Source organism: Fusarium sambucinum, chromosome I (genome assembly GCF_050947815.1).
Source record: "Fusarium sambucinum isolate potato_lamoka chromosome I, whole genome shotgun sequence".
Lineage (NCBI taxonomy): Eukaryota > Fungi > Ascomycota > Sordariomycetes > Hypocreales > Nectriaceae > Fusarium > Fusarium sambucinum.
The window spans coordinates 1045099-1058071 of NC_139294.1; the positions used below are offsets into that span (position 1 = coordinate 1045099).

Sequence of the window (12973 nt, forward strand, 5' to 3'; positions counted from 1 at the left end):
AACCGACATCGAGTTCAAGCCATATGAGTCACGCCTTCCATGGTAGGAGAACCTACCTAGTCTTGAGAGAACGGGCCAAAATAAACAAAAGAAAGAACATACTTGGAATCGTAGGAAGGGGCGAGTCGTCCACTGTCAGATGTGTCTCTTGTTCACATCAAATCTTAACTAAAACACCACTAAATCTCTACGAACTCCTTGGACAGGAGGTCTTCCAACCATCAATCCTCACCGCTGCCCTGGCGGAAGTTGTTTCATCTTGAGGCGATCATATGGCCAATCCTTTATGCAAGAAACCGTAATTCACCGCCTGAGTATTGGGAACAATAAAGTATTGTCAGTGCACACGGGAGATTCTCTTTCCCGTTATCTACTAAATATACGTCAATAAAGTCAGTAAATTGATCATTCATTGCCAAGATATTCTCTCGTTCACTTTTCCAAGACACAAGAACTGCCTGATATACACTCGCACAGTTCTCGGTTCAACCGCTCCGCTCAGGGCTCGCTCTTCAGGTCATGATGCAGAGTTCCGAAGCCTGAAGGCTGTGATGCAGGTAATCATGCAAGCCATAAGCAGGCTGAGAGTTGGATCGTTTCCATTAATGCAGAACCCCGTTCCGCCTGGTCTCCGATGCTGCAATACCACTAGGCAGGCTGTCATGGGTTCGAGTTACCCGACGTCAGGTCGGCCTCTTACCAACGGGTACCAACGTCAACATGTTGTACAGGCCTTTCTACTGGGTTCGATTGCCCAATTACTGGGTCAAGGACTAAATCGAGAACCGGTTCTTGCGTCTTGAGTGGTTGATGAGTTGTTGCACAAACTGGATACAATGACCGGGTCTCGACATTCGATATAAGACATCTTGTTTCTAGTAGGCCTGAATTGAGAGCCCTAAATAGCGTCAGCCACTTTCAACCAATAACCAATCAACGCATCAAAAAATGGTTCTAGCATATTGCCTATTGTTACGAGTTTACTTGGTTGCAGCATTTGGGACATATCACTCCACAACACCATGGCCATGATGAGTCTATGGACACAAGACGGATCATACCACTCCGTTAGGAATGATATCCCCGAGTTCGTCCCACCGTTTCTGTTGTTGAATATATATTACTGAGACAGTCCCACGATATTTTACTGTTTACTTGTTTGCAGGCTAAAAACGCTTTCTTATTCCGCATTCGGGTCCGTTGAACTTTGGGTCCATCTAACGAAGCCTCTAATCCGGCGATTAGGAATGACAGCGTTTCCACTCCAAAGAGATCATATACTTGACGCATTTCTCGATAAACTTTCTTTTCAACGTTCTTCATTTTTTGTTTTGTTTCTTATTATGAGAAACGGTTTCTCGAATTCTTTTCGTTTCATTTGTTGCATCGCCAGGCTTTCTGCTGGCCAGTCAAAATGCCTGGCTTAATACGGCGACTTATAACTCCTCAACGGTCACAACCAAAGACTCGACAACAGGAGAACCAAAATCGAAATGGCGACGATCTTAGCGATTCTTGTGAGGACTTGAGTTCTTGCTGCGCTAAGAAGTCTACACAAAGGAGGACCAACACCACAAAGTCACGTCTTCCTGTGCCAAAGAAAAGCTCAGTCATAGCAACGCCAGTTACTATTCAAAGAGTGCCAGATATTCATCGTGTTCCAAACCCAGTTCCTTCTTTGCCAACTCCTCGCCTAAGAGCTCCATCCATCAGCTCTTCATGCTTTGAAGGACGAAATGCAGCCCTTGAGGCTCTCACTGGCAGTAATGCCACCAACAGCAGACCACCACACGTTCTTTGTCCTGTTGAGCACGGGCAATCCCACCCACATTCCTACCACCAGTCTCATTCCTCCCAATCCTCACGGTACCTGCGCCCCCCTCGTTCTAGGAATGGCAACTATACTTCTGTTAATTACAGTAGCTCACACCATGAGAGGGTCTCGCCCGAGGCTTCGATTCTCTCTTTGTCGGACCATGGCGCTGACGTTTACGAGGCCGAGCCAACCAGCTGGCAGCCCGACCAACCTGTGTACGACGGTCAAAGCCTTGGCTCGTCATCAGACAGCGTTGACCGTCTATTTCGTGAGACCGATGAGGCATTCAAAGCCTTAGGCTCTGCACTTAGAGAGACTCAACGTGCATCGCAGTTGTCTAATTTACTTCCACCACCATCACCACCTGGAATACCTACAACCCATAAACATTCCAAATCCATGCCTCTACCAGCAGGCTTTCAAAAACATTCGAGGTGGAGAGGCGAGGAATCATCCTCCCTTTCCTCCCACCGGTCATCTCCAGACAGACGGGCATCGGTGGTTAAGAAGCCTCAAAGAAAGAAGCAGGGTTTTGTTGGACAATCTTTTTCCAAGGCAGCAACTCTCACTCCACGATGGACCTTGTCAGAGAATATGACGGATATCCTAACGGGCCAGCGTTTCAGGCGCATTGAAGCTGATGAGATGTTGACACCCGATCGCATCGAAGCGCTGCGAAGGAAACGAGAGGCGGCGCAACAACTGGACGACGAACGTGCCGAGGAGCGTGCCAGAGAGCGAAACTCAATCGATTCGGTCCGGAGTGCGGCTTCAGACAACTCCGAGACAGATATCGAGCCATTTCATCTTGATGAATTGGCATCCCGGATAAGAGCGAGACAGGCTGCGGAGAACACGGCCGTTCCAGTTGAAGCGATACTCCAGACGCCAGAGTTGACGCCTGATCTGGATTCCTTTCCTCTGGATATCCCAAAAGGAACGCCTTTGGTGGAAGACAACGAATCTATTTGGAGTATCCAGGACAAGAGCGATACTACGCCAGATACCTCGCCTCAACTTCCAGCCAGAAGTCCTGCGCGCCTCGGTACAGAAACTGTTGAAGTACTGCCATCAATACCAGAGGTTCTGGGAACTACGGCAGCCAACTCACAACCAAAGTCGCCGAGTGATGAGCCAGCCACCGAGCCCACTAAACCGAGCATTGAGGAGACAGACGAATACTATTACTTGAAGAGTACACCTTATACACTCACAAAACCCTCTTTCCGTCATGGGCCCATCACCTTGGCCAAGGCCGAAGTAGAAAAAGGTATAAAAAAGATGGACGATACATTGGACTGGACAGCATTCCAGATGGCGATTTTAGGAGGAGCCGGAGATCTATTCCCAGACATGTCCATTGACGAGGACACAAAGCAAGTGGAAGAAATCACGTCATGGTTCGATACATTTGGTTTTGAGACATATGGGGCGTTGATTGGAGATGTACCTGAGTCAGAGCCAGAGCCAGAAGCTGAGCCTGTTCAAGCGCAAGCAACACCATCGCTACGGTCATCATCCCATAGCACATTCTCGTCAACGCCTTCAACCATCGATACAGACGTTGACCTTCCGATCCCGGTGGGTACAGAGTTTCCCTCCGGGTTCTGGAACGCCCCGGCACCCGGTCAAGCTCTGGACAAAGCTAAGTTTTTCAACAGCACAGGGCTAAAACGATGGGTTGGCGAGGGACGACCCAAACGCCCGACTTCACACAGCGAGGACGAGGAGGAGGGAAGCCTACCTCCGAGTCCGATGATGCCTCTCGTGGTTGGCCAAGCCGATATTCCGGATACGGTACCGATGGGTTATAACCTACATCATGATTTAGGTGACTTTTTGAAATGGGAGGCGGAGAATGTTTATGCTTCTGGTTTTAGCAAGTCGCCTTGAGGGTGGTTTGTGTTTGATTGATACCTAAGTTGGGATATCCCATATCTCCTGTTTTCTTGGCATTTTTTACTTGATACCTAGGCATTTGAAGCGCGTATAGCATTTACCTAATTAAGAGCGATAGTTAGTATTACGCATAGATGAATTAAAAGAATAGATGTTTGATGTTGAATTGACTTGGATGTTGACGGTGATAACTACCTAATGTTAGAGTTAACTAAGGTTTCTTGGCAGGGGATACAGCGCTGAACCAATCAACACAACCACTAATCATGCAACTCCACACAATGTTTACATCTCACTTGTAGCACATTTCAACATCATTTCCATCACAAGAAGACATAAAGAAACACATGAAGCAAGGCTTCTCATAATCAACAACCTTTGCCTTTCATCATTTCATTTATTCAATCAGACCCAACCAACATTTCTCACATCAAAACTCCTCTTATTACAACAAAAGCTCTTTGTTCTCTCTCGCTTCCTCAAGCCTAAAGCAGCCAACACCTCACTCCATCACATATCAATCAAGTTCCTTCGCAAAAAGAAGAGAGAGAAAATGCTTAGACGTCCAGCAACAACACTGCACATCACCTCCGAAGACGTCGCGTCCTACGAAGACCGACGCGCCCGCGAGGCCCTTGTAGCAGCACAACAAGCCCGAAGAGCTGCAGCCGTAGCAGCTGCTCAACAAAGTCAGGCGGATATGGAAGGTGTGCATCAGGCGTTGCAGGAGAGGGAGAGGGATGATGATTTGAGGAGGGCTAGGGAGGAGAGGATGGGTGTTTCGAGAAGACGATGAGCTAAAGGAAATCGAGCCATGAGATATGGGAACTGGGGATGGGCTATTGTATGCTTTGGGGTTATGGTATTCGAGATGGAATTCATCTCGTTCTTTATTACTTTTTGATACATATAAAAATGCTCGGTGTGAGCACAACATCCAAAATTGGACTTTTCCCCCATATTTCCCCTTTCCGCGTAATATACTGTGAGAATATTATGTACATAGTTTATCCCTTCCATGCAAGGTATGCAAAAAACAACAACACCATCCAAACCACACGCCAAGCCGTGGTCCATAGTTCACGACCAATCACCCCGAGAGCTTTCTTACCACCGATGCGTTTATCTTGAACGCCTGTGGTAAAAAGATTGTCGTCGAGGTGTATGCGCGGCCCGCTAGCAGATCCCCAGCCCCAGCGCTTATCATTTCGTCCTGCGCGTCGAGCTTGCCATCGATTTGATGTTTGGACAGGAGAAGCACTCCTCCCGTGTCGCGGTGCTGCGCGAGAGGGGAAATGGTGTGCTGAAGTACCGGAGGATGTCGTGTTGCGGTATGATGAAGCTTCGGGAGGATCCATCTTGTCTTTATACATGGGTAAAGCACTCGAGGCTGAATGTTTCTCAGGTTCGAGGGCGAAAGGGGTAAGTGAGAGTGCGGGAACAAGTGCTGCGCGGACGACTAGAAGAACAAGAGTTGCCACGCCAAAGACAATGTACTCCATATACGTATGGATTTGGTTAGGTAAAAGACACATATGTGTCTGAATCGTTTGCTCTGGTGATCCAGGAAGTGGTTTACCCTTTGAATCAACAGGGTTAAACATGCTGACCATGAGAAAGCCAGGCGTAGGTACACCCATGGCCATGCTCATACTCTTGACGGTGATTTCGCGGACGTTTTCCTTTGCATCAGAGTGCACAACCTCGCAGTAATCGTGATCATCGCCTGAAAAGACATGCTTGATGTTTCCTATGCTCTTGACCAATTTGATCGAGTCAAGCTCATTGAGAACGTTTTGGTATTGGTATCCCCCGACAATGCTGAGGGCGTTTCGGTTATCAGGGAAAACGGGCTCCTTCTGGCCCTTGGGAGGTTTCGTCGGCGGCCAGTGTTCTCGTTGAGGACCGCAGGGTGTTCCAGGGGCTCGGTATAGTGGAACATGTGTAAGAAGAATCGTGGGAAACTCGGGACCATCGCCTTTATCTGCTTCAGCGGGTTTACCCCAAGTTGGCTTCGATCTATCCAGCTCCTCAACGTTATGAGGATATCGTAGACCCCCTTTGAGATCGTAGTAATGGCGCAGCTCCTCTTCGACTGCTTTTCGCTTCAATGTCTTGACGCCGTCTAGAAACTCATTCACAGGACCGAAGATGGGCTTCAGATCATGTTTGTTCTTGTACTCTGATGTATCAGCGCTCAGAGAGACTGAATCGACAGAAACAATGGTGTGGTTTCCGATAACGTCAACACGGTTAACATCTCCAAAGAATGCCTCGAATCGATCTCGAACAGAAGTCTGGACCTGCGCACCAAAGCCCAAGTCATGGTTTCCTGGCAAACTGGCCACCAGCTTTCGTCCACGCTGCCAAGATCCAGGTACTTCACCTCCATCGTTGAAGTGCTTAAAGAAGATATCTCCGAATCTCTCGTACTCGTGCAACCAAAAGTCCTCGCCATAAGTATTGTGCCACGACTCAACCAGTTTCTTTTCATCTTTGGAACGACCCCTTCCCCATTTCGGATCAACGAATTTGCCCTCTCGCGTCTTCCACTCTCGACCACCGTCGAATAAATCGCCCAGGAAGAATAAACTGTCGGGGTGTAGACGGCTTTGCATCGCTCGGTAGCCACGTCGTAGGTAATTATCGGTTATGAGAACTGTCAATGGATTCAAAGGCCAGGGACGGCCGGGGTAGGAATGAGGATCGATGATTTGAGGATCGGCGACGAAGACGAGGTGGTGAGGTTTCGCATCTTTCGGCTGTAATCGTCAGTTTTTTTGAACATATCCTTTCAAGTGCAACATACCCATTTCTCCCAATGGTCCCAATCGCAACTTGCGACTTTGCTACTGAACACCCATCTCTCTCCATACAGCAGTATAGCTAGCCAGAGCAACACCAGCAGATGAGGAAAGCTCAATAACCGTCTTGAAGTCAAATTACGCTGTAACCGTCGCATAACTCGTTCGCCCGTCGATATAGCCATGCGCTTTCCCGGACCGGACGCCCATATTCTTAGCTGGTGCGCCGCTTGCTGTGCGTTGGCTGATAACACATGGCCTATTGACTGAATGTTCCTTGGGATTGTGGAACTGGTACAATACTGATATGGGCGCGACATGATGGCGCCATGCCCTAGAATCCGCGCACGAGAGGCAAGTTCTTAAAATTTCGCAATTTGTCGTATCGTGCTATGTTCAGAGTATGGTTGTTTGTTTGTCGACGAAGTTGCCTGCGTTGATCGACAGTTCAAGGGACAAGGAGGACCCCTTGAAGAGAAGCGAATGACGATGTTTCAGTCAACAAGACTAGTCTCGTCCCGTGCACTTTTAATATCGGGTCCGTATCGTCATTAAATCCGCCGTAACCTCGTGTTCAATATTGCACAGAATCACGAAAAGATGAAGAATTTACAGAAAAAAAAGAGAGAGCGCGTGTTGAACTTGTCGTCTCCTCACAAAGAAACAAATACGTAGCTTCGAGCTTGTGCTACTACATGATTCGCCAACCTTTTTTTTTTTACTACCCTCCCGCGCCTGCAGGTTCAAATTCCGGGGGTCGGATTGGAGCGGGATTAGCGCCTGGATACCCCCGCTATTCAGGGGTTTTAGCGGCGATAAACTACATCGTTTCAGGGGAAAGAGAATGGAAGAGATATTCTTGGCTTTCATTGAAGTCATGATCGTGAAAAAAGAGACAAACGCTCGTATCATTCATATTTTGAACCAAAATTATACACGTCTGCTTTTGAGACGGTCATATGTACTAAAAGCTAGATTTGTCCAAAGAGATCAATCATCTCTAAATATCTCCAAAACTCCATCCGAATGCCAATAGGCATAAATAAATCATATGCAAAAAGATCCAAAAACACGCAAATAGATAGTCCTTCTTAGACTTATCTTACGCGGTAAACATCAATATCATCATCGTCGTCTTCACTATAATCGTCATCCTCTGGTGGAGGACGGTTCTTAGCCTTCTTGCGGAAGCTGAGAAGTCTCTTGAACCCAGTTGGTTCAGGGGCTTCTGCGGCTCCAGCCTGGGCCATCTCTGGGTCCTGCTCGGGAACGGCTCCCGCTTCATTTTCGTTCTCGTTCTCGTAGTCATAGAAGAGCTTTGGTACCAAAAGTCTGTATGGCTTGGTGATACCGGCAGGGTCCTTGGGGTTGATCTCGACGTTCAGGGTGATGTCCAGTCCACCCTCGAGATCAACAGTGTACTTGTCTGCCTGCTTCTTCTGCTTTGTTGAAAGACCTGTAGGTGTCCTGTAAAAGTTTCCAGGGCGAGGCATAGGCTGCATAGGGCCCACAGCCTCTCGCGAGTGTGACATGGCTCGCGATCCAACAGTTTGGGCTCGCTGAAGTGGCCGGGCTGCCATAAAGTATGAGTCGTCGCCCTCAGTGTACTCGTCGTAGGCGGCACCACCTCTCATTCCCGAAGGACCAGGACCTCCACGTTGAGGGGACAGAGGCTCCTCATAGTAGTCTGGATCATCATAATAAGGGTCTTGGTCCTCCCACCTGTCATTCATGTCACCTTCATCGGCAGCACGACTCTGACTAGGTCGTCGAATGAAACCAAAGAATCCCGACTTTTTGCCTTCAGGGGCCTGGTCGACAGACATGGATCGCTGAAGCTTGGCTGGAGGAGGACGCTCGGAACTTGTCGAGTTGCGTCGCGACAAGCTGCGGAACAAACCACCGCCACCTCGGGTGACCGGGGGTCGGGATCCTCCGCGGACAGTCTCTCTGTTAAAGTCGGGGCGGGCATCGGAAGATGTAGACTTGCTCCTGGAGAGTGACAACCTTCTGAGAAGGCCACCCTTAGGAGCAGAGCTTTCTCCACCAGAAGATCCAGGAGGTGTAGGTGGTGGTGTGGTACCTGGTTGCCACTCACGGATGGCGCACCAGTTTCGGTGAGGAAGAAGGTGCTTGTTGTTTCTTGGCTTGCCATCGACTCCCTGCTGGAAGAGGGGAATCATGTCTTCATCAGTCTGCTTGTCGAAGTGGTGGACCTTGTTCCTCTTGTTCAGCACATCAGCCAGCATGTCGGGGGGTGGTGTGTTGGCGATGGCTGATGAGATAATGTTGGGCATGTATCGCGGGTCCTTGTGCTTAGCAAGTCCAAGCTTGGGGTTGGAGTAAAACTGTCCAACAGCAGCGAGATGAACGTCACCACTGAGAATGGTGACTCGAAGAGACTTGTCGATAGCAAGATCTTGCAAGTCTTCGATCACGACAGATCGCTCCTGCTTGTGGCTCTTGGCAGTCCAGTGGTCATTAAGATCATCCAAGACTTCAACACCACCATCGATGTTGTTGAGGGCCTTGCCCAAGACACCAGTGCGTCCAAGTGCCTTGACAGGGTCCATGAGTCTGGAGGTCAAACTAAAACAAGTCAGTCGTATACTTATCAATATCATCAGAAATCACTTACATATTCTCCAACCAGACCAATCTGGGATAAGCAATAGGGATACCCAAGAGCACCATCAGATGCTCGACCTGACCGCGGCGGACCTCAGCGTAGAGACGGTTCATGATCTTCTCCCATGACTTATCAGAGACAACATCATGCTCCGTCCTTTCTGTGCGGCAATCAACAGCGAGAAGTCCGACCTTTGAGCCAACAGACAAGAACAGACTGCGACCAAGCTCGTTGATGTATGGGCCAGGCTCGTTACCAAGAATCCAGCTTGGTTCAGTGTTCTCAAGCTCAGTCATAATAGACTGGTGCTGGAACAGCATATAGTACTTGTGCGCGACAGCACCCAAACCACTCATGATTGGGGACTTCATGTCGTGGTGAGGATATGATCCATATCCGTCAAAGATATCATGGTCATCCCACATGTTCACCATAGGAATCTGTGAGTTGGCGAGACCAAACAGACCTTGAGAGAACCACATGCAGTACCTCTCCAGATAGAAAGTTTCCAGCTCGTCTTGCATCTCAGGCGTGAGAGCGGCAGTGTGCTTTTGGATAGGGTTGCGAATGTTGAGCCACTCCTTGAAGAGACTGCATTCCTTCGACACACAATCGTTGTAGATCTGGTCACCACCTCCAATCATAAGATGGAAAGGTCGAGATTGGTGGTTGTTCAATACATCGCGCCACATAGGATCAGGTCCGCTCAGCTCATCAGGCTTCACGCTCGCGCTGAAACCGTTACAGCTGTGGAACATCATGTTCATCGTCTCACCCTTGGCAGGGACCCAGAACCCTGTGGAGGGGCCACGGTTGATACGATAGGCAATGCGCTGTTGGTTCTCGCGCAGCTCAACCTCGATGTTGAAACGCCAGAAAGTACATCCACGCTCAGTATGGAGTCTGAAGCCTCTGATGTCCTTGTACTTCTGGACCTTTTCGCCATCAGCGCCTGCCCGCTTTCTGCGGTTAGCAAATGAGCCGGGCAGATCAGCTGGACCATCGGGACCAGGAAGCTCAAGCGGGGTGATGGTTTGCTCGAAGAGTCCTGCATCAGTCTCATCGCGAGAAAGATCCTTTGCCTCCTCCAAATGATCCACAGGGCGCACGTAGAGGGTTTCTCCTCTGCGGCCCACCTTGGGATGGCCGGCAATGGGATCGACGTACTCAGGAGACAGGTCTCCCTTGATGCTGTGAGGAGGTGCTGGCAGCAGGTCAAGATTTTGAACAAAGAGTCGCAGCGTGGGTGCGATATCATATGAAGAGTCAGAATCTTGAGTGACAATCATGATACTGCCCCGCCACATCTCTCGCTCAGCTAGATTACCAGCTCTGTTGGGAACCTTCTCGCGCTTAATTCCGCAATATCTCAAAAGGGGGCCACACTTCATGAATAGCGCGGGCTTGAAGCGCGTAGGGGTCTGCTCATCATACTCGCCATCGAAAGCCTCGGCGTTTCGCGGCTCAGAGAAGCTCTTCCTCTTGTCCTGCTCCCACCAAGCCTGGTGTGCGGCTGGCTCAGCAATGGGACCATCTTGAATATCCAGGTATGTCCCAGACAATGTACCAACAGTTCCCTTCCTCCACTCGTCTAGCCATGTAGGTGGTAGGTAAAGACCGTTACCGGGGACCATATCTTCTGGTTGTTTAAATACCATTCGGGAAATGTGGTGTCCCTCGGAGCTTTCAGAGGAGAAGCTGTCTGCCCGGTTGGCTTTTCTGAGGACAGCCGCCTGGTTCTGAGCATGAATTCCATCGTCGTCTTTTCTGCCAAGCAGCCTAGTACCAATCGACTTGGTGCGCTGAGGTGGTGGGATAAACTCATCCTCGTCGGCGTATTGAACCCTGGGGGCAGGGTCAGTAACACGTCTCTTGATACCTTGGTTATCACCAGGCATAGGCATCTCTTGATGAGTCGGTATATATTCATGGGCTTCTGTGGTCTGTGGCGGGTTAGGAGGAAGCTCCTTCTCCCTAGTGAAACGGTCATTAAGTTCTTGAGTAATCTGTTGGGTGTTTTGTCGGGTAGGAAGTTCTTGGGGAATCTGTCGAGCGGGAAGTAGGTCATCTTGGTCGTCATAGTAATAATCATCATCAAACTGGTGGCAGTATTTTGAAATGGGATGTCCAGCAGGAGCGCGCCTTTCCGATGCCACTCTGCGAGGATAGTTAAGATCAGGCGGAGGTGGTTTCCTGAGCTTGTTGCTGCCACTTCTAGTCAAAGAGAATCCTCCGCTTTGCGCAGGTGGCTGGACGGGCTGGGTCTGTGGCATTGACATCGGCATTGGCATTGGCATTGGCATCGTTGCTGGTGCTGGCGCTGGCGCAGGTTGTTCAGGAAGCTGTGCGTTATCTCGAGTCGCTCGTTCGCGGAAACTCAGGTTGCGCTGTGGAATACCAGAATCTTGCTCAACAGTTCTGGGAACAGCAGATTGAGGATCCATGCGCCTGGGCGCAGGCTCAACTTCTTCTGGCTGTCGCAATGCGCCTGATCCAAAAGTCATGTCATCTGCTGGCCGTTGCGCAACAGAGCTGCGACGGCGATGCGAATGACCTCTTTGTACAGTGACTTGAGGAGGTAGCTCCTGGTACACAAACGGAGAAGCAGTATCTTCTCTAGGCGCATTCTGTGGTGGAATGTCTTGGTAGGTGTCTTGTGGAACATCACGTTGTGTATCTCTTTGGGTGCTTCTTTGGGTATCTCTTGGTGCTTCCGTGGAGTAGTTTTGGGAAACATTTCTGTGCGTCGAAGGCTGTCCGGCTGAAAAGAAGGCTCCACCGCCTGATGGACGCCTTTCGCTATATGTGACGGAGGGTTTTCGTTCATGCGACTGCTGCACTTGCGGGCCGCTTGCGGGTTGCTTTCCAGCCTGCTTGGCCTGTCTTGCTCTGGCGCGTTTTTCGGCGGCTTCGACTCGGGCGCGTTTTTCCTCCTTGGTCATACTATCGAGCGTCAACTCTAGCCTTTGGAGGGGTGATCGGTCGTCTGCGTACGCTTTTTGACGTTTTGATGACCCGCCTGTTGCTCTCCTAGGCAATTGATCGTATGCGCTGGCGCTCGAACCTCGTCTTGAGAAATCATCTTGGCCTTGGTCATATCTTTGACCTCCGGTCCTTTGGGAGGAGCGCTGGTACTGGTCGTCTTCCATATCGTCGTCTTGTGGGTTAGGATCGTAAGAAGCAGATGCGTTGGGAGCGGTGTGGGTATTAGAAGGACCGCCGTTACCGTATGGATGGCGATAGTTCACAGGAGGAGCACGAGGAACCTGTTGAGCAGGTGACAATGGCTCGTCGTAGTCTTGTTGCTGTCGACTGTTGTAGCGCGGTTTGGAAGACTCTCCAGTAGAGATGTCTCGGCGGTATGAAGATGGTCTAGGAGCTAGACCTTGAGGAGCGAAACCAGGAGTGGTAGGGGAATCATAAGGACTAAAGGTAGATTCAGAAAGAGCATCAGTGCCCTGAGTTTGTGAAGAAACACGATTCGATTTGCGAACTGGGGCAACGTCGAGCGAAGATCTACGGTCAGCATTATAGGTATAGTTGTCCGACTCAGACCTGCGGCGGTTAGGGCCCTGGACGACTTTTGGTCCGGGCAACTGGCCCCAGTATGGCGTAGACATTTGATCTGAGGCTGACTGCAACGAGCGGTGTGATTGGGCCAACACGTTGGAGGCGGAAAAAATATGACAAGCAAAAAAAAGACGATGGATTTCAAGCGTTGAATCGCACGTTTGGAGGCGGGTAAAAAAGATAAAAGTGAGACCTTGCTTGACCTCGTTCAGGCTTGGAAGCGAACCGAACGAAGCTTGGGAACCGATTAGGCGC

The 12973-nt window shown here is 49.8% G+C and overlaps 4 protein-coding genes across 4 annotated transcripts; 2 read left to right on the forward strand and 2 right to left on the reverse strand.

The window, feature by feature from the left end:
• Positions 1-1414: 1414 nt before the first annotated feature.
• FSST1_003085 (uncharacterized protein) lies at positions 1415-3709 on the forward strand (the record flags this gene model as incomplete). The annotated part of the gene is made up of 1 exon (XM_083229133.1): positions 1415-3709. The coding sequence occupies one exon, from the start codon at positions 1415-1417 to the stop codon at positions 3707-3709; it is 2295 nt and encodes a 764-aa protein (XP_083086515.1).
• Positions 3710-4268: 559 nt separating this feature from the next.
• FSST1_003086 (CDC26 family anaphase-promoting complex subunit) lies at positions 4269-4511 on the forward strand (the record flags this gene model as incomplete). The annotated part of the gene is made up of 1 exon (XM_083229134.1): positions 4269-4511. The coding sequence occupies one exon, from the start codon at positions 4269-4271 to the stop codon at positions 4509-4511; it is 243 nt and encodes an 80-aa protein (XP_083086516.1).
• Positions 4512-4722: 211 nt separating this feature from the next.
• Positions 4723-6839, reverse strand: FSST1_003087 (putative lipid phosphatase CDC1; the record flags this gene model as incomplete). The annotated part of the gene is made up of 2 exons (XM_083229135.1): positions 4723-6477; positions 6525-6839. The coding sequence occupies 2 exons, from the start codon at positions 6837-6839 to the stop codon at positions 4723-4725; spliced, it is 2070 nt and encodes a 689-aa protein (XP_083086517.1).
• Positions 6840-7616: 777 nt separating this feature from the next.
• FSST1_003088 (uncharacterized protein) lies at positions 7617-12768 on the reverse strand (the record flags this gene model as incomplete). Its single annotated transcript, XM_083229136.1, has 2 exons — positions 7617-9108; positions 9158-12768. 2 exons carry the CDS (start codon positions 12766-12768, stop codon positions 7617-7619), a joined length of 5103 nt encoding a protein of 1700 aa, XP_083086518.1.
• Between the last annotated feature and the right edge of the window lie 205 nt (positions 12769-12973).